This window comes from Balaenoptera musculus, chromosome 20 (genome assembly GCF_009873245.2).
Source record: "Balaenoptera musculus isolate JJ_BM4_2016_0621 chromosome 20, mBalMus1.pri.v3, whole genome shotgun sequence".
NCBI lineage: Eukaryota > Metazoa > Chordata > Mammalia > Artiodactyla > Balaenopteridae > Balaenoptera > Balaenoptera musculus.
In genome coordinates this window covers 23,734,553-23,755,473 of record NC_045804.1, presented here as the reverse complement: position 1 = coordinate 23,755,473, position 20,921 = coordinate 23,734,553, and the positions used below count along the sequence as shown (strand labels likewise).

At 40.9% G+C, this 20,921-nt stretch overlaps 1 protein-coding gene across 8 annotated transcripts in view; it reads right to left on the bottom strand.

Annotated features, from left to right (window-relative positions):
• Nucleotides 1-20,304, bottom strand: part of SPAG9 (sperm associated antigen 9) — a 155,629-nt gene extending 135,325 nt beyond the window's left edge. For 6 of the 8 annotated variants that reach the window (XM_036838219.1, XM_036838222.1, XM_036838221.1 and 3 more), the window contains exon 1: nt 19,803-20,303. In XM_036838219.1, the coding sequence (XP_036694114.1) occupies nt 19,803-20,105 (303 nt within the window). In that variant the 5' untranslated portion in view covers nt 20,106-20,303. Of the gene's footprint in view, nt 1-19,802 lie in introns of all 8 variants that reach the window. The other 2 variants (XM_036838218.1, XM_036838220.1) reach the window with 1 other exon arrangement.
• Nucleotides 20,305-20,921: the final 617 nt, after the last annotated feature.

Sequence of the window (20,921 nt, the reverse complement as noted above, 5' to 3'; positions counted from 1 at the left end):
ATTTTCTGGTAGCATCTTTAGGATTTTCTGTGTATAGTATCATGTCATCTGCAAACAGTGAGAGTTTTACTTCTTTTCCAATTTGTATTTCTTTTTCTTCTCTAATTGCCGTGGCTAGGACTTCCAATACTATGTTGAATAATAGTGGCGAGAGTGGACATCCTTGTCTTGTTCCTGATCTTAGAGGAAATGCTTTCAGTTTTTCACCATTGAGAATGATGTTTGCTGTGGGTTTGTCGTATATGGCCTTTATTATGTTGAGGTAGGTTCCCTCTATGCCCACTTTCTGGAGAGTTTTTATCATAAACAGGTGTTGAATTTTGTAAAGAGCTTTTTCTGCAGCTATTGAAATGATCATATGGTTTTTATTCTTTAATTTGTTAATATGGTGTATCACACTGATTGTTTTGCATATATTGAAGAATCCTTGCATCCCTGGGATAAATCCCACTTGATCATGGTGTATGATCTTTTTAATGTGTTCTTGGATTCTTTTTGCTAGTATTTTGTTGAAGATTTTTACATCTATGTTCATCAGTGATATTGGTCTGTAATTTTCTTTTCTTGTGATATCTTTGTCTGGTTTCGGTATCAGGGTGATGGTGGCCTCATAGAACGAGTTTGGGAGTGTTCCTCCCCTGCAATTTTTTGGAAGAGTTTGAGAAGGATAGGTGTTAACTCTTCTCTAAATATTTGCTAGAATTCGCCTGTGAAGCCATCTGGTCCTGGACTTTTGTTTGTTGGAGATTTTTAATTACAGTTTCAAATTCATTACCTGTGATTGGTCTTTTAATATTTTCTAATTCTTCCTGGTTCAGTCTTGGAGAGTTGTGCCTTTCCAAGAATTTGTCCTGCTCCCAATGCAGGGGGCCTGGGTTTGATCCCTGGTCAGGGAACTAGTTCCCGCATGCTGCAACTAAGAGATCGCATGCCACAACTAAAGATCCCATATGCCACAACTAAAGATTCCCTGTGCCACAACTAAAGATCCTGCATGCCGCAACGAAGATCCCACATGCCACAACTAAGACCTGGCACAGCCAAATAAATAAATTAATAAATTTAAACAAACAAACAAACAAAAAGAAAAAGTAAAAAGACAACCCACAGAATGGGAGAAAATATTTGTAAATCATATATCTAATAAGAGACTTCTACATACACATAATGTAAAATTATTCAGCCTTAAAAAGGAATGAAATTATGATACATGCTACAAAATGGATGAGCTCTAAAAACACGCTAAGTAAAACAGGTCAAACTTAAAAGGGCAAATATTATATGATTCCATTTATATGAGGTTCCTAGGATAGTCAAATTCATTCAGACAGAAATAGAATGGTAGTTTCCAGGGGGTAGGAGAAGGAGGAAACTGGAGTTATTGTTTCATGGGTATGGAGCTTCAGTTTGGATGATGAAAAAGTTCTGGAGATGGAGGGTGGTGAGGTTGCACAACAATGTGAATGTACTTAATACCACTTAATTATACACTTAAAAACTGTTAAAACGGGGGACTTCCCTGGCGGTCCAGTGGTTAAGACTTCACCTTCCAATGCAGGGGGTGCGGGTTCAATCCCTGGTTGGTGACCTAAGATCCCACATGCCTCAGGGCCAAAAAGCAAAACATAAAACAGAAGCAATACTGTAACAAACTCAATAAAGACTTTAAAAATGGTTCACATCCAAAATCTTTTTAAAAAACTGTTAAAACGGCAAAATTTTTTACGTATATTTTACCACAATAAAAAAATTTACAGAAAAAAAACATGGTGGCAACTATATAAAGTGAAATTTTCACAGAAGAAAAAACCATGTTAGCCTATTTAAAACAAATGCAGGGACTTCCCTGGCAGTCCAGTAGTTAAGACTCTGAGCTTCCAATGCAGGGGGCACAGGTTCGATCCCTGGTCGGGGAACTAAGATCCCATGGGCCGCACGGCACGGCCGGAAAAAAAAAAGCCAAACATGACGGCACAGTCCTTTACTTTCTGACCCCTGATTAGCTATTCAACCTCAGTTCTTGTCACTCACCTATGTAAATACACAGAAGAACGTGTGTATTTTTTAAAGAACATATGGATAACTAGTATTTACTACTTAAATATATCCCAAAAAAAGTTGTTTTGTAGTTCTCTGAATACATCACACACTTTCAAACCTCCCATACTTTGACTCAGTGACACATAACACAGTTAAATGCCACCCTGTCTCTGTGAAGTGTCCCGTAGGTTGACTTAGGCTTTTAGCATCTTGTACATACAGTACTTGCTAAGCAGAGCAACAGATGAGTGGGTAATTTCTGTCAAATGTTTCCCAAATCAAATCACAGCAAACAAGTACAAGTAGACTATTTTCACAGTAGAACCAAAGACAAACACTAGTCTTTTTAAAAAGTTACTTTTCTGGTTTTACAAAAGTCTATTTATTTGATTCCACAATTCTGTGCAACCTGTTTAACTTTTTAAAAGGTATTTGTTTTTGAATAGGCAGCAGTAACCAAAAAATGAGGCAAGGGCAACAAAATAACTGAAAGGAAATTTAAATTGAGTATCTGATAATTAAAATTAGAAAGTTTATTTATACCGTATTAGCCTAGAAGATGCTTTTAATCAATATAGATCTCAATGCCTAAGAAATAAATGTTCACTATTCTTCAGAATAAACTTGTCTTCAAAAATATCAATGTTGTTTTACTAACCATTTTATTTGTTACTATAGGGTACTATTACTGTATCCTAATTAGAAATGTCTATCAAAAGTTCTAAGTAAAAATTAAAAATTAAGTTTTGGCACTTAACTGTCATTTCTGTGGCAAGTTTATTCAGATAGAAGAAATTATTTCTCAATCAGTAACTTAGAAATAAATATTTGTGGCTAAAATAAATTAAAAAACAATCAGAGCCTTCTGTCATGTGAGGACACAGTGAGAATACCGCCGGGAAGTGGGTCCTCATCAGATATCAAATCTGCCAGCACGATGACCTTGGACTTCCCAGCTTCCAGAACAGCTGGAAATAAATATTTGTTGTTAAAGCCACTTAAACTATGGTATTTTTGTTATAGCAGCCTGAGCAGACGAAGAGAGAACAGATGTGGTTGACACCACTTCTTCTCCTCTCTTTTTCTCTTGAAAGCAGACTTGATGTCCAGAGTTCTGAAAACTACTTTTTAACCATGAAGTATATTACAAGAGGTCTCAGAGTCTTGGCTTGGACTTTGATGCCATCACTCCCTATCTCCAAATTTCTCGCTGTGAGGGAAAAAATAAAAAAAAATCAGAGAGGTAATTTCCTGGCAGTCCAGTGGTTAGGACTCTGTGCTTCTACTGCAGGGGGCATGGGTTCGATCCCTGGTTGGTGAAGTAAGATCCTACAAGCTGCGTAGCAGAGCCAAAAGGAAAAAAGACAACCAGAGAATCATGGTGCTAACATGACTTTTAAGATCACCTAGGCCAACCTTTGCTAATGCAGAAGTAATCTCTACAATACTCTGACAATAGTTCCAACGATCTTAATATTTCAATTTTTAAAATGCCTGAATATTTCTAGACTATCTACTATGTATAGGACAATGTAGGTAAAGTGTCTGTAATAACTATACTCAGGAGAAGTCACTTTTTCTGTATATGCCTAAGTCAAAGGACTTATTGAAGAACTTTTTGGAACTTTTTGGAAGTTTTATTTAGCATAATTTGGCTCCAACAGTAAGGACAATAATTTGAATGCTCAAAAGAGAATTTTAAACAGTTAGGCTTTGCAATTTGACCTTTAGCATACTTATCTATCCATCATCCAACCAACCAACAAATACCTAATACCTACTGCATCCCAGTAGTTTCGTGGGGGAATTAAAGCAATAGGTTAGTTAGGTAAAACACTGAAAGTACTATGAGAGGAGAAGGACAGTATGCTGTGGGAAGACATAAAATGGGTACAATCCAAACTTGGGTGTCATAAAAGGCATTCCTGAATTGAAACTTGAAAGATGAATAATGGTAGCCAGGCAATAGAAGAGAAAGAGAGTGCCAAGCAAAGAGGCAGCTTTCAAGAACGCCTGGAGAAAATGCCTTTTGCATAACAAACCCAAGGTGTTCAGTATGGTTCTAAAAGGAAAAGATTAGACTGGTAAAATAAGGAGCAGCCAGATTACAAGGCCTGTACGTTAGAAACTTTAGTCATTTCAAGAACTTTAGACAGAGCCACTAAAGACTTTTTTTTTTTAATACATTCTGACTTTTTGATTTATTTATTTATTTTTGGCTGTGTTGGGTCTTCCTTTCTGTGCGAGGGCTTTCTCTAGTCGCGGCGAGCGGGGGCCACTCTTCATCGCGGTGCGCGGGCCTTTCACTATCGCGGCCTCTCCCGTTGCGGAGCACAGGCTCCAGACACGCAGGCTCAGTAGTTGTGGCTCACGGGCCTAGTTGCTCCGCGGCATGTGGGATCTTCCCAGACCAGGGCTCGAACCCGTGTCCCCTGCATTGGCAGGCAGATTCTCAACCACTGCGCCACCGGGGAAGCCCCTAAAGGCTTTTAAGTGTGGAAATGATCTGCCATTTTGGAGAGATCCGGGTACAGTGTGGTGGACAGTTTATAGCTTGGCAATACGGGAAGCAGACAGATCAGTTATAGGACAGTTTCAGTTGTACAATCATTTATTCAGAAATTTTCAATGGGACTTCGCTGGTGGCACAGTGGTTAGGAATCCACCTGCCAGTGCAGGAGACACGGGTTCAAGCCCTGGTCCGGGAGGATCCCACATGCTGTGGAGCAACTAAGCCCATGGGCCCCAACTACTGAGCCTGCACTCTAGAGCCTGCAAGCCACAACTACTGAAGCCCGAGGGCCTAGAGCCCGTGCTCTGCAACAAGAGAAGCCACCGCAATGAGAAGCCCATGCATCACAATGAAGAGTAGCCCCTGCTCGCTGCAACTAGAGAAAGCCCGCACGTAGCAACGAAGAGCCAATGCAGCCAAAAATAAATAAATTAATTAATTAATTTTTTAAAAAAAGAAAGAAAGAAAGAAATTTTCAATGGTTACTTCCTATGTGCCAGACCTGGTATTCAGTGTGAATGAAAGAAGTTCCAGCTCTTCAGAGTAGTAAAAATAGATTTGAAAAAAAGTAAAGAGATTCCAGATACATTTAAAAGTTGAAAACAAAAGAAGGCAGCAATGAGGATGAAGGAGAGAGAACAGCTAAGAATGGTGACCTGGTATCTGGCTAGGTATATAGTGGTATCCCTCACGAAGACTGGGAACAGAGGATGAGAAAGCTTGGAAGTTAAGTTCAGTTTTGGACATGTCGGGAGACATTCATGTCCAATAAACAACAGTAATATGGATCTGAAACCCCAGGGAGAGATCCAGCCTTAACAGGCTGTTCTTAATAGCCTGTCAGCTCCGTGAGGGAAGAATCTTGTCTGTTTTACTCACCACTGTATCCCCAACAGACACAGTACCAGGCACACAGTGGGCACTCAATAAATATCTGTTAAATGAATGAATGAGATATACATTTTGGAACACTCAACAAATGGTAAATTGAACTGATCAGAATGGAAAACATGAGCTACACAGTGTGCAGAGTGAGAACTTACGAGGATCTTAGAAAGAGCACCAAGGAACACCAAAGCTAATGTGACTAAGAAGAATCCACAGAGTGGTCACATAAGTAAGAGGAAAATCAAGAGATTTCAAAGTCAGAGAACCAGAATATAATGTTTCTTAAAGAAAGAGTGAGCAAAAGAGTCAAATGTTGCTGAGAGGGCTTCCCTGGTGGCGCAGTGGTTGAGAATCTGCCTGCCAGTGCAGGGGACACGGGTTCGAGCCCTGGTCTGGGAAGATCCCACATGCCGCGGAGCAACTGGGCCCGTGAGCCACAACTACTGAGCCTGCGCGTCTGGAGCCTGTGCTCCGCAACAGCAGAGGCCGCGATAGTGAGAGGCCCGCGCACCGCGATGAAAAGTGGCCCCCACTTGCCGCAACTGGAGAAAGCCCTCGCGCAGAAACGAAGACCCAACACAGCAAAAATAAATAAATAAATAAATGTAAAAAAAAACAAAATCTTGCTGAGAAGTCAAGTATGAGAACGCGTAAGACAGAAAATAGAAGAAATGCATTTATGAGAGTTATTCACTTTTGTGAATTTTCTTACTTGGTGTTTTTTTTTTTGGCCACGCCATGCGGCTTGCGGGACTTTAGTTTCCCGACCATGGATTAAAACCGCGCCTCAGCAGTGAAAGCACATAGTTCTAACTACTGGATCGCCTTGGAATTCCCATCACTTTTGTGAATTTTTAAGAATATGAGTAGGCTGGGACTTCCCTGGTAGTACAGTGGTTAAGAATCTGCCTGCCAATGCAGGGGACACGGGTTTGATCCCTGGTCCAGGAAGATCCCACATGCCACAGTGCAACTAACCCTGTGCACCACAACTACTGAGCCTGCACTCTAGAGCCTGTGAGCCACAACTACGGAGCCCACGCGTTGCAACTACTGAAGCCCACATGCTCTATGGCCTGTGTGCTGCAACTACTGAGCCTGCATGCTGCAACTACTGAAGCCTGTGTGCCTAGAGCCCATGCTCCATAACAAGAGAAGCCACCACAATGAGAAGCTCACGCATTGCTATGAAGAGTAGCCCCCGTTCGCTGCAACTAGAGAAAGCCCACACGCAGCAACAAACACCCAATGCAGCCAAAAATAATTAAAAAAAAAAAAAAAAAAAAGAATTACCCACAAAAAATGAAATAAAAAAAAAAAAGAATCTGCCCGCCAATGCAGGAGGCATGGGTTCAATCCCTGGTCTGGGAAGATCCCACACGCCACAGAGCAACTAAGCCCATGCGCCATAACTACTGAGCTTGCGCTCTAGAGCCTGCAAGCCACAAATACTGAAGCCCGCGCACCTAGAGCCTGTGCTCCGCAGCAAGAGAAGCCACCGCAATGAGAAGCCCGTGCACCACAACAAAGAGTAGCTCCTGCTCGCCGCAACTAGAGAAAGCCTGCATGCAGCAACGAAGACCCAATGCAGCCAAAAGTAAATAAATAACTAATACAATAAAAATAAAAATGAAAAAAAAAAGAATATGAGTAGGAGAAATTCTATTATACCTAAAGTTTCATATCTAAATAATTACTCTTCATATCTAAATAATGAGATGAATTATTTCCTGCATGGACAGCTTCCCTTTTATAAATTTGCTTGTTCCATCTAAAGTGCCTGCCTCTTTACTCTGTATCACCTCACCTTTTTTATTTCCCGTGTAACACCGATTACAATCTGTAATTAACTGGTTTGTTTATTCTTTATTACAATATAAACTCTAAGAAAGCAAGGGCTACCTTACTTGTCTGATCTGTTTGTGGCCACATTCTCAGAGTCTAGAACAGTGCCTGGCTCAATATATATTTGTTCTTTCTGATTATTCATGTCTCCTGTTTATCTACCTATGGGAACGGGATAGGAAAGAACTAGAAGATCATGGAGTTTCTGCCCAGCCATTAAAAAATACCTGCAGGAAGAGCAAGTGAAAATACATTTTAAAGGACAATAACAGAATCCAGAATCACAAAAATCCTAGACCCATCCCCTGCGGAGAATCCAATCAGCAGGACCTCAAATTACAAGGAAAAAATTCTCCTCAGGCTCTATAAATCCTAGTGGAGCAGGTAAGCAGTCAGAAACAAGGTAAAAAAGTTACCAGAGAAAACATTAAATGTAGGGTAGTTTCTCAATTTCTGCATCTCTAAGTTTCAAAGGGGAAATATAATCCATGGTATTTTTATACTATAATCTTAAATAAAAATTTTTAACCAATTTTAATTGTTTTATAAATCTCAGATTTAAATTTCTTACAGAAAAGTAGCTAAACTGCAATCATTTCTTCCTTCCAGGTGAGTGACATTAGTTCACTATAAAAATATTAACTTACCTCTATAACTGACATGTACTCTGTTCCTAAACATTAATTCAAATGGAATATTAGATATTAGAAAATGTTCTCCTATGTAAATAAAATTGTGGTTATATGGTACAATGCTTTCATTTTTAGGTAAGTACTTTAAGTACTGAAGGGTGATGTGTCATAACATCTGCAATTTACTTTGAAATGGTTCAGCAATTTAAAAATATGCGTATGTATGTATATATTTTGTCATATGTATGTGGTGTGTAGGTAGATAAATAAAAGAACTACTGAATCCAGGTAACAAATATATAGATAATAAACATACTTTTCATTTTTCTGTATTTTTGAAAATTTTCCTAATAAAAAGCTGGGGGTGGTTTACTGAAAAAGTTTACTGACCTCAAAAATAAAAGGGGGGGAACTCCCTGGTGGCGCAGCAGTTAAGAATCCACCCGCCAATGCAAGGGACATGGGTTCGATCCCTGGTCCAGGAAGATCCCACATGCCACGGAGCAACTAAGCCCGTACGCCACAACTACTGAGCTTGCGTTCTAGAGCCCGCGAGCCACAACTACTGAGCCCATGCACCACAACTACTGAGCCCACGCACAACTACTGAGCCCATGTGCCTACAGCCCGTGCTCCACAACAAGAGAAGCCACCGCAATGAGAAGCCCGTGCACCGCAACGAAGAGTAGCCCCTGCTCGCCACAACTAGAGAAAGCCTGCACGCAGCAACGAAGAACCAACGCAGCCACAAAATAAATAAATAATAATAATAAAATAAATTATGTAGCAGAGTACATGATACAGAGCAGGTACTCAAAAATTTTAATTCACCACCTTCCTCTTAAAAAATAAAAACGGTATTTTTAAAGTTCCCAATAATAATTCTAAATCCTCAACTTAGAAACTTCTCTATTGTATTAACATGTAAATTCCCATGGCTCAGTTCAAACGTTTTCAGCAGAACTATGCCAAACTACTAGACACGAAAATTCTTTTTTTCTTCCCTTGAAATGTACTGTTTATTATTTTTTCTTTTAATTTTTATTGGAGTACAGTTGATTGAAAATGTTGTGCTAGTTTCTGCTGTACAGCAAAGTGAATCAGTTGTACATATACATATATCCACTCTTTTTTAGATTCTTTTCTCATATAGGTCATTAGAGAGTATTTCCTGTGCTATACAGTAAGTCCTTATTAGTTATCTATTTTATATATAGTAGTGTGTATATGCCAATCCCAATCTCCCAATTTATCACTTCCCCCATTTCCCCCCCAGTAACTATAAGTTTGTTTTCTACATCTGAGACTCTATTTCTGCTTTGTACATAAGTTCATTTATACCATTTTTTAGATTCCACATTTAAGCAATATCATATATTTGTCTTTCTCCGTCTGACTTACTTCACTTAGTATGATAATCTCTAGATCCATCCATGTTGCTGCAAACGGCATTATTTCATTCTTTTTATAGGCTAATAGTCCACTGAATATATGTACCATATATTCTCTGCCCATCCCTCTGTTGATGTACATTTAGGTTGCTTCCATGTCTTGGCTATTGTAAACAGTGTTGCAATGAATGTGGGGGTGCATGTATCCTTTCAGATTATGGTTTTCTCCAGATATATGCCCAGGAGTGGGACTGCTAGATCATATGGTAGTTCTATTTTTAGTTTTTTAAGGAACCTCCATACTGTTCTCCATTGTGGTTGTACCAATTTATATTCCCACCAACAGTGTAGGAGGGTACCCTTTTCTCCACACCCTCTCCAGCATTTATTGTTTGTAGATTTTTGATGAAGGCCATTCTGACTGCTGTGAGGTGTTACCTCATTGTAGTTTTGATTTGCACTTCTCTGATAATTAGTGATGTTGAGTATCTTTTCATGTGTTTTTTGGCCATCTGTACGTCTTCTTTGGAGAACTGTCTATTTAGATCTTCTGCATTTTTTGACTGTCGTAGCAACCCTTGTTGGTCACTTTGTTTGCAAGTATTTTCTCCCATTCTGTGGGTTGTCTTTTCGTTTTGTTTATGGTTTCTTCTGCTGCGCAGAAGCTTTTAAGTTTAACTAGGTCCCATTTGTTTATTTTTGTTTTTATTTTCATTACTCAAGGAGGTGGATCAAAAAAGATATTGCTGCGATTTATGCCAAAGAGTGTTCTGCCTATGTTTTCCTCTAAGAGTTTTATACTGTCCAGCCTCACATTTAGGTCTTTGATCCATTTCAAGCTTATTTTTGTGTATGGTGTTAGAGAGTGTTCTAATTTCATATTTTTACGTGTAGCTGTCTAGTTTTCCCAGCACCATTTATTGAAAAGACTGCGTTTTCTCCATTGTATATTCTTGCCTCCTTTGTCATAGATTAATTGACCATAGGTGCATGTGTTTATTTCTAGGCTTTCTATCCTGTTCCACTGATCTATTTTTCTGTTTTTGTGCCAGTACCATACTGTTTTGATTACTGTAAGCTCTGTAGTACAGTCTGAAGTCAGGGATCCTGATTCCTCCAGCTCCACTTTTCTTTCTCAGAATTGCTTTGGTTATTCAGGGTCTTTTTTGTTTCCATATAAATTTTAGAATTTTTTGTTCTAGTTCTGTGAAAAATGCCATTGGTAATTTGATAGGGATTGCACTGAATCTGCAGATTGCCTTGGGAAATATAGTCCTTTTGACAATACTGATTCTTCCAACCCAAGAACACGGTATATCCTTCCATCTGTTTGTGTCATCTCTGATTTCTTTCATCAGTGCCTTATAGTTTTCACAGTAGAGGTCTTTTGTCTCCTTAGGTAGGGTTATTCCTAGGTATTATATATTTTTTTTCGACTTGATATAGGCAGTTTTATTTTAGATTACATGGGCTTCTATTAGAAGTGTAAACCAACTGAGTTATCACCATACCACCCCTTAAGCAAACCCTGGGATTTACTATCCTGATGTCTAGTCTGATGTTACTACACCCTACCCTGCAAGGCAGTCGGTGGAGGGGGCGGTGGGATGTCTCCACAGGTCTGGTAGGCAAGAGCCTCCCTGCCCAAAACCTGGCCCTTGGGTCTGTGGTTTTGAAGGGACGATCCTATCAGCACACTCAACGAGAGGGATGAATCAAAATACTGCTACTTTAGGAATTCAGATGTGTGATTAAGAGAATGGACATTTAGGCTTTAATGACTAAAGCAGCTACTTGAGAAACCATAGCTTCCCGATTCCTGGACCCATTTTTATCCACACTTTATTTTTCCCTATTCCCATCACATCTGTAGTTACCAAAACCTGTCATTCTTTTTGATGTGATGGTAAATAGGATTGTTTCCCAATCTTAGAGGGAATAATTTCGGCTTTTCACAGTGCAGAATGATGTTAGCTGTGGGTTTGTCATATACAGCCTTTATTATGTTGAAGTAAGTTCCCTCTATTCCCACTTTCTGGAGAGCTTTTATCATGGGTGTTGAGTTTTATCAAAAGCTTTTTCTGCATCAATTAAGATGATAATATGCTTTTTATTCTTCACTTTGTTAATCTAGTATATCACACTGATTGATTTGTGGATACTGAAGAATCCTTGCATCCCTGGCATCAATCTCACTTGATCATGGTGGATGATCCTTTTAATGTATTGTTGAATTTGGTTTGCTAGTATTTTGTTGAGGATTTCTGCATCTATGTTCATCAGTGATATTGGCCTGTAATTTTTATGTGTGTGTGATATCTTCTCTGGTTTTGGTATCAGGCTGATGGTGGCCTCATAGAATGAGCTTGGGAGTATTCCTTCCTCTGTAATTTTCTGGAAGAGTTTCAGAAGGGTAGGTGTTAACTCTTCCCTAAAAGATTGCTAGAACTCCCCTGTGAAGCCATCTGGTCCTTGACTTTTGTTTGTTGGAAGTCTTTTAACCACTGTTTCAATTTCAGTACTTATGCATGGTCTGTTGACATTTTCTATTTCTTCCAACTTCAGTCTTGGAAGGTTGTGCTTTTCTAAGAATTTGTCCATTTCTTCTAGGTTGTCCATTTTATTGGCATGATAGTTGCTTGTTGTAGTCTCTTATGATCCCTTGTATTTCCTTTGTGTCAGTTTTAACTTCTCCTCTTTCATTTCTAATTTTATTGATTTGAGCCCTGTCCCCTTTTTTTCTTGATGAGTCTGGCTAAAGGTTTACCAATTTTGTTTATCTTCTCAAAGAACCAGCTTTTAGTTTCATTGACCTTTGCTATTGTTGTCTTCTATTTCATTTATTTCTGTTCTAATCTTTACGATTTATTTCCTTCTACTAACTTTGGGTTCTATTTGTTCCTCTTTCTCTAGTTGCTTTAGGTGTAAGGTTAGGTTGTTTATTTGAGATTTTTCTTGTTTCCTCAGGTAAGATTGTACTGCTATAAACTTCCCTCTTAGAACTGCTTTTGCTGCATCCCAGAGGTTTTGGACCATTGTGTTTTCATTATCATTTGTCTGTAGGTATTTTTTTCTTATTTCCTCTTTGATTTCTTCAGTGGTCCACTGGTTGCTTAGTAACATATTGCTTAGCCTCCATGTGTTTGTGTTTTTAACAGTTTTTTTCCTGTAACTGATTTTCTTTTCTTCTTTTCTTCTTTTCTTTTGGCTGTGTCGTGCAGCATGTGGGATCTTAGTTTCCCCAACCAGGGATGGAACCCGCACCCCCAGCATTGGAAATGCAGAGTCTTAACCACTGGACCACCAGGGAAGTCCCTCCTGTAATTGATTTCTAATCTCATAGCGTGTGGTCAGAAAAGATGCTTGATATAATTTCAATTTTCTTAAATTTACCGAGGCTTGATTTGTGGCCCAAGATGTGATCTACCCTGGAGAACATTCTGTATGCACTTGAGGAGAAAGTGTATTCGGCTGCTAAGTCCATCTGGTCTAATGTGTCATTTAAGGCCTGTGTTTCCTTATTGATTTTCTGTCTGGATGATCTGTCCATTGATGAGACTGGGGTATTAAAGTCCCCCACTATTATTGTGTTTCTGTCGATTTCTCCTTTTATTGCTGTTAGCGTTTGCCTTATATACTGAGGTGCTCCTATGTTGGGTGCATATATATTTACAATTGTTATATCTTCTTCTTGGATTGATCCTTTGATTATTATGAAGTGTCCTTCTATGTCTCTTGTAACATTCTTTATTTTGAAGTCTATTTTGTCTGATATGAGTATTGCTACTCCAGCTTTCTTTTGATTTCCATTTGCATGGAATATCTTTTTCCATCCCCTCACTTTCAGTCTGTATGTAGACACCAGAATTCTTAAGTGAATTCCACAGACTTGTATTAAAGCTAATAACAAAATATCACTGGCCAAAACTTCAAAATGTATAGAATTTACACACATATATTTCTTTTTTTTATATATTTATTTATTTATTTTTGGCTGCATAGGGTCTTCATTGCTGTGTGCGGGCTTTCTCTAGTTGCGGCGAGCAGGGGCTACTCTTCGTTGCAGTGCGCGGGCTTCTCATTGTGGTGGCTTCTCTTGTTGCAGAATGCTGGCTCTAGGCATGCAGGCTTCAATAGTTGTGGCACACGGGCTCAGTAGTTGTGGCTCGCGGGCTCTAGAGCGCATGCTCAGCAGCTGTGGCACACAGGCTTAGTTGTTCCGTGGCATGTGGAATCTCCCCAGACCAGGGATCGAACCCGTGTCCCCTGCACTGACAGGCGGATTCTTAACCACTGCGCCACCAGGGAAGCCCTACACACATATATTTCTAAATGTCAGCTTTTTGAATAAACACATTGCATACATTTTTAAATTGGGTCTATGCTGATATTTCTTATCTCAACCTAGTAATTTACTTAGGTAACATCTATACTCATTATGAGTGCTGAGCAGGGCAAAAAAAAAAAAAAAGGTGTTTTTAAAACAACTCAACCATTGGTCAAGGGAACAAAAGAACAGGTATTTGGCCACAGTCTAATACTAGCTCTCCTGGGAACCAAAAGGTTCCATGTGATTTAAGTATGCAGTGTGTAGTTAAAGGTAAGCTAAGGAGTCCAAGAAACTTACATACCAAACATAGGCACCGAATTGGATCAGTGACTGATGGCTTATACCACAGTAATCTAGTGAGTAGTTCTTACTCTACTAATCCATCTTGGTACCTTACCCATTTTGATAGTCTCTTTTGTGATTTTAAATAAGTAAAATGTGAATGTCACCATCCCAAGGACATATAATGTATCTCAGTTAGATACTTAAATTCAGAAATCACTAAAGGTAAAGGGTAAGATCTGTCTTAATAGCTAAACAATGGTTAACTGATTACCATTTCACAAGGTAACACACACCCCCTCCCACCAATGTACACACGTTCCCCTAGAGAACAAATACACTGTTCATTTCAGAAAGTGCCTGGAAGCAGGGATTGACAAGATGCAAGGACATATCTACTCTGACTAGGGGCAGTGTGAAGCTTATTTCAAATAGTTCTGCAAGAAAAAACAATGGTATTTTTAAAAATATGTATTTTAAGTGTATTTTAAAATGTACTCATTTTATATACAAAATAATTTGGGCATACAGAGATCAATGAAGCACTAAAGTGTATTTTGAGCATTCTAAAACTTAGAAATTAAGAGGTAACATAACATTCTGAAAAGCTGCTGACCCTTGCTCTAACTGAACCAAGAGAGAAATGAAGTCAGCACCTCAGTCAATCCTTGGAGCAAAAATCTTTAATTCCCTGAACATACCACAGGATACTGGTTTCAAGGAAAAAAATATGGTGGCAAATATATAAAGTGAAATTTTCACAGAAGAAAAAATCAAGTTAGCCTATTTAAAACAAATGCAAGTACTTCCCTGGGGTCCAGTGAGTAAGACTCCACACTCCCGATGAAGGGGGCCACGGTTCAATCCCTGGTCAGGAAACTAGACCCCACATGCATGTTGCAACTATGAGCCTGCATGCCGCAACTAAAAAAAGATCCTGCATGCTGCAACTAAAGATCCCACAAGCCGCAATGAATATCCCATGTGCCGCAACAAAGACCCGGCATGCCCTAAATAAATGTTTAAAAAAAAAAAAAAACACTGAACAGGTGCCACAGAGAGACTTCACTTTTTAAAAGTGTTTGAAAACTTTATGTCAAATGTTAACAACTAATGGACCTACTAACAGATCATCTGTGCATATAAACAAACTACTTTTCCCCTACTGCTCCACTTAGTTTCCTGAACAGGGATGGAACCCATGACCCCTGCAGTGGAAGCTCAGACTTGTAACCACTGGACCACCAGGGAATCCCCATAATCTACTTAATAGCGAATTAAATTTCTTTTGACACTAGAGTAATAGAATTAAGGCTAAAAATCTGAATAAACATCATAATTACCAATTTAAATAACAACTGTGCTAAAGACACAAAATAAACTTAATGTTGAAGCAAATAGGGAATTTCCACTTTTAGCATCCTAAGTCCTCAATAGCCACCATCAACAAATATAAGCTTAAGTATTCAAAATTACTCTTCACTCCTGTCTTGATAAAAAAAATCATAAAACTAAACTGAAAAGACTTCAAATATTCCTTTTTAAGTGTTTATTAAAGAAGTGAACTTTCATTGTAAATTATTTTGCAAACAAATCAAAATTAATTTCCTTAACTTTTGATTAAAATACTTTTATGAATCAGTGAGAACTACAACATCGATTTTAAAAAATCAGTATCAATGCCTGCTTTCCTGCCCACAAGTCTTATCACTCACTCCCATGTTCATAGACTTCCAAAGAAAACAACCTGATTAAAGTCTTAATATAAAACATCCATTTTGTTACTTCTTTAAGTGGTGATTCATTGGGGAAAAGTTAATTAGAATATTCTCAGTAATATCTCTCATCTCTGCACTTAATCACCCCAGTCTTTTTCAGACAAAAAGCCACAGAAAAGCAGTCATAAAATCACATAATCACAACATCTTCTTCCCAGCAAAGATATTCTGTCTTCATACATGCTTCTACCACTCACGGAGGATGAAGAGGGTACATCTTCATTTTTATGTGCAATCTCCCTCCACCCAATCATGCTAAATAAACTCTCACTTTGAAACTAAATTCCCTATGTATAACTGAATCACTTTGCTGTACATCTGAAACTAACACGACATTGTAGATCAACTGTATGTCAATAAAATTTTTTTTTTAATTTTTAAAAACTAAATTCCTACAAAAAAAAGTTCTTTAATTCATTTGCCTACTTCAGGGAAGTTTTCTTTTTTTTTTTAATTACTCAAAACAAATCATGTCTATTTTAAAAGAATCAGAACTTACACAAACAAAAACATAAAAAACACTAATATATTCTTCCCCAAGAATAACATCTTTCTCCAGATTTTTTTTTTTTTTGTCTGCACCACTCAGCTTGTGGGATTAGTTCCCCAACCAGGTGTTGAAGCCGGGCTCCAGCAGTGAAAGCACCGTGTCCTAACCACTGGACCGCCAAGAAATTCCCTCTCCAGATTTTTTTTTAATTATTGATTTACAGGTAAATTGTTCATAGATTCACAAGGCTTACTCTGGATAGAGTAGACAGGAAAAGTCTAGCAGAAGAAGTGAAATTTAAGCTGAGCCAAAAGTGAGGAGCTAGCCAGGGTGAAGCTCTGAGGGAAAAGCACTCTAGGCCAAGGAAACAGCATGGGCAAAGGCATCAGACAGGACTTGGTTAAAGAATGGAAAAAATATACATGGCTGGAGCAGGGAGCCCAAAGGGGAGAATGGTGAGAGCTATAAAATGATAGATTTCTTGATTAGCATTTGAAGCTGGTTACAAATCTATCTAAAATCAGCCCTCCTTCAAATTGTTTTTACAGACTCAAAACCATCAGGCTAACTCCACACAACAAATTCAAATAAGCAATTAAAAAGACAGAAGGTATTCAAATTTAGTACCATTATAATAAAGATTAACTTCCTGATTCCTTGTTGAGAATTCCTGCAAGCAAGAGATTAAAGCACTTCACACCTCCTAAAACATCCTCGTTATTTACATATCCTCCTAAATTTCCACAGAGGTGCTCAGAATTTACTTAACTCTCTCTGGTGATGGTCAATTTCCATACTTTCAAATATTCTTGTTGTAAATACCCTGAGGCATTTTTGCTGTAATACCAGACTGTTTATGGAAATAGTCTTCGTATTAAAGGCCACAAACACTCAAAGAAAATTAAACACAGAATCATTTCTGCATATTGGACTAAGACTGAATTTCTGAGTACTTGGGTAAAACTTGATTTATGATCTTACATGAAAACTAACAAGATGGTTTTACATTTATGGTCTGGAAGTTGGCTCATCTAGCATTACATCAATGTTCTGTATTCTCAGATCATGGCCCTTTGCCCAAAGGTTTCATTATAGAAAATTTACAGACATATTTGAAAAAGCATAAATTACAAAGAAAGTCATTGGATAATCTATTTTTTTAAAGTCATTTACTTAAGAAATTAATATACAATCCAGAGTCTAGCAGCTTAGTTTTATTTTCTGATTCTGCAACCTGTGGCAGATGGTTTTCTGGGCACGTGCGACCCTGGCATTTTGCCTATGTTTACATGGACTGACAGGAGTTTAAGGCTGAAAGGAGTAATTTCTTTTATCTGCAGTAACAGGTCATGCTGGGCCTGTTCCTCACCTGTGTGTATATTTGGTTAATTCCACAGTCTTTCCATTTACATCCACACAATGGCAAGGACCTGTCTGAGCATGAAGACATGGCAAGTCATCTCAGGAGTAGTAGTACATAACCTCCGTTCCATAAACAGTTCCGTAAACAGCTAACAAACCAGTGGAAATTTTGATTCCATCCTTAGATTTTCTTTTTCAACCCTTCCTTCCCTATATACTTGGAAATACTCTTGAAATAAAGTCAATTTTGTTTGGCAAATTCAATAGCATTCCTTTGAGACAAATGGATCACAAAATCAGAACTAAAAATCATCATACAGTCAAGCTTAAGGAAAAAAAAAAAAAACAGGGACTTCCCCAGTGGCACAGTGTTTAAGAATCCACCTGCCAACACAGGGGACACGGGTCCGATCCCTGGTCCAGGAAGATCCCACATGCCACGGAACAACTAAGCTCGTGTGCCACAACTACTGAAGCCTGCACACCTAGAGCCCTGCTCTGCAGCGAGAAGCCACCGCAATGATAAGCCCGCGCACCGCAACAAAGACTAGTCCCCACTCGCGGCAACTAGAGAAAGCCCGCGCACGCAGCAACAAAGACCCAACGCAGCCCTAAATAAATAAATAAATAAATAAATTTATTTTTAAAAAGAAAGACCTGGTACAAAGGTGTAAGTGACAATAAGTTTAAATGGTGGTACTACTTAGTCTTAGGAAATGAGCTGCACATCCTTAAAACTTTTCAAGTATTGGGGCTTCCCTGGGGGCGCGGTGGTTAAGAATCCGCCTGCCAATGCAGGGCACACGGGTTCGAGACCTGGTCGAGGAAGATCCCACATGCCGCAGAGCAACTAAGCCTGTGTGCCACAACTAGTGAGCCTGCGCACCACAACTAGTGAGCCTGCACTCTAGAGCCCGCGAGCCACAACTACTGAGCCTGCGTGCCACAACTACTGAAGCCCGCGCGCCTAAAGCCCGTGCCCCGCAACAAAAGAGGCCACCGCAATGAGAACCCCGCGCACCACAACGAAGAGCAGCCGCCACTCACCACAACTAGGGAAAGCCCTCGTGAAGCAACGAACACCCAACACAGCCAAAAATAAATAAATAAATAAATAAATTTTTAAAAAGAAAAAAAAACTTTTCAAGTATTCTGGAAATACAACATGTCGTTCCTTCAATAATTAGTTATTTAGCTTCCTTCAATCACCATATATTTAACCAGGTTTGCTAGATGCTTAAGAAACAAAGATGAATAGGACACTTCACCTGTATTAGATAAGTTCCACAGAAATAATGCCTACACATCCTGAAAGCTAAAATCCTCTACTGTCTCAAGAAGTCAAAGACCTGTCACTTGCACTCCAGAGCTGCAAAAGGTTCACAGACTCAAGGTTAGGGCACCGAGGTCACACTGCTGAGGCACTAAAGTTAAAAGCTGGCCAAGAGCACCTGTAAACTGTAGTCTTTGAAAAGGCTTGCCAACTGTCACCCACACCTCCTCAACCTGCCCCTCACCCCGTTCCCATCCTCTTTATAAATAAACAAAGGGTTTTTAAAGGGAACTGTCCAAGGTTACCACCTGACAAGGAAGAAAGCTTTGATGTGGGATACCAATAAGATAAAATTGCATACTCTCCATATTTACAGAGTATTGTCATACAACATCTAACTGTTGACAAAGTGTCAACCAAGGCACTTAAAACATAAAATAAAACCTCTTTCTCAGTAGGGTTAAAACGTCAACAAGAAACTGGCCGAAAGAGGAAGATCTCTAACTTCCCAAAGCAGCAACCCCCAGGAAAGGTGCTGGAACCAGCGGAAGTTACATATCCAGGGCAGTAGTGTTTAAATGCTCCCCCCCCCACCCCGCCCGTGGTAAAAGTTTGAACCGCCATCTGACTATCCCACGGTGGTCGGAAACTTCCCTAAACTACAAGAGGCAGAAAGACACCCTAAAATCTCCGCTCTCAGCCAATCCCAGGTGCCCTCAGGCCAGGCTGTGGCTTCCTCCCCGGGCCTTGCTTCCCCCATCTCACTCTCTTCTCCTGGACACTCACTAGCCTGCCTGGGCGTCCAACGCCGGCCGGGGGTCCCGGGACCTCGCGGCCGCCGGGCTCGGTCCGGTTGGCCTCGGCCTCAGGCCTGCCTCCAGGAGGCCGACGCCCCTCCCATCCTGAGACGGACCGCGACCCCCGGCCCCCGGCCCGCCCTCGGGCCGGGCCCTCGCACTCCCAGCCGGCCGGCCCTCACCTCCTCGGCGTGCTTGCGCAGCGCCTTCTCTCGCTCGTACTGGGTGATGAGCTGCTCGTTGTCGTCCCGCAGCAGCTCCAGCTCCACCTGGTGCTCCTGGTCCTGCGCGAACACCGAGTCCAGGTTCTCCAGCACGGCCACCACCAGTGGCATCAGCTCCTTGACCACCTCCTCGTCGTAGCGCCCGATGAGCCGCTCGAACTCGCGGTAGATGGAGCCGGCCAGGCCGGACACCCGCTCCGACATCACGGCCCCGGAGCCGCCGGGCTCCTCCTGGTACACCACACCGTCCTCCAGCTCCATGGTGGCGGGCGGCCGGCCCGGGGCGTCGCCGGCTGAGGGGACGACAAGGGCCCGCACGGGACGGGCCGCTGGGGCTGGGGCTGCGGCTGGGCCCGGCTGGGTGGGGGCCCGGGACGGAGGAGGGGAGGGGTGAAGCGAGCGCACCCAGCCCTACCGCCGCTGCACCAACTGCCGGGGCGGCTAAGCCGCGCGCGCCACACGTCACCCGCGGGGCGGGATCCGCGCCGCGTCGGCCCGTAGGGCGGGGCCCCGCGGGAGGCCAGGCGCGGCCGGGGGCGGGACCAATGCGTCACCCTTCGCCGGCGGAGGCGGCGTGGCGTCAACACTCGGCGCCGCGAGGTCGTTGCGTAAGCCAATAGGAAAGACTGCGAGAGGAGGGTGGTGAGAAGTGCCCGCCCCGGGCGCGATTTGTAGGGCGAATCTCAGTGGAAAGGGAGGGGTTCTGGAAGAGTGACTAGAGGTCCAGAATAGCCAAAATTTTATTACTTTTTACAGCTCACAAAGGGCTTTCACATTTGTTCCTCACCACAAGGATGTTTGGTGCGGTAGACGTTTGGCCTTCGTTTCACAGACAAGGAAAGTAGGCCCGGAGAAGTTATGGTTCACTCAAGGTCACGCAGCGAGAACGGGAAGGAGGCTGATCAGGGACTCAAACCAGTTCTGATTGAGAATTCCGTACTCAGAGAAGCGGAAAACAGATGGGAAAGGAAAGCAACCTTAAGTGGGACAAGGTCTGCCTCAGTGATAAGGTGGTCTTGAATAGGATAGAATTATTTGGGAGTTAAAGACAGTATGGATAGCCTTAAACAGAGGCCG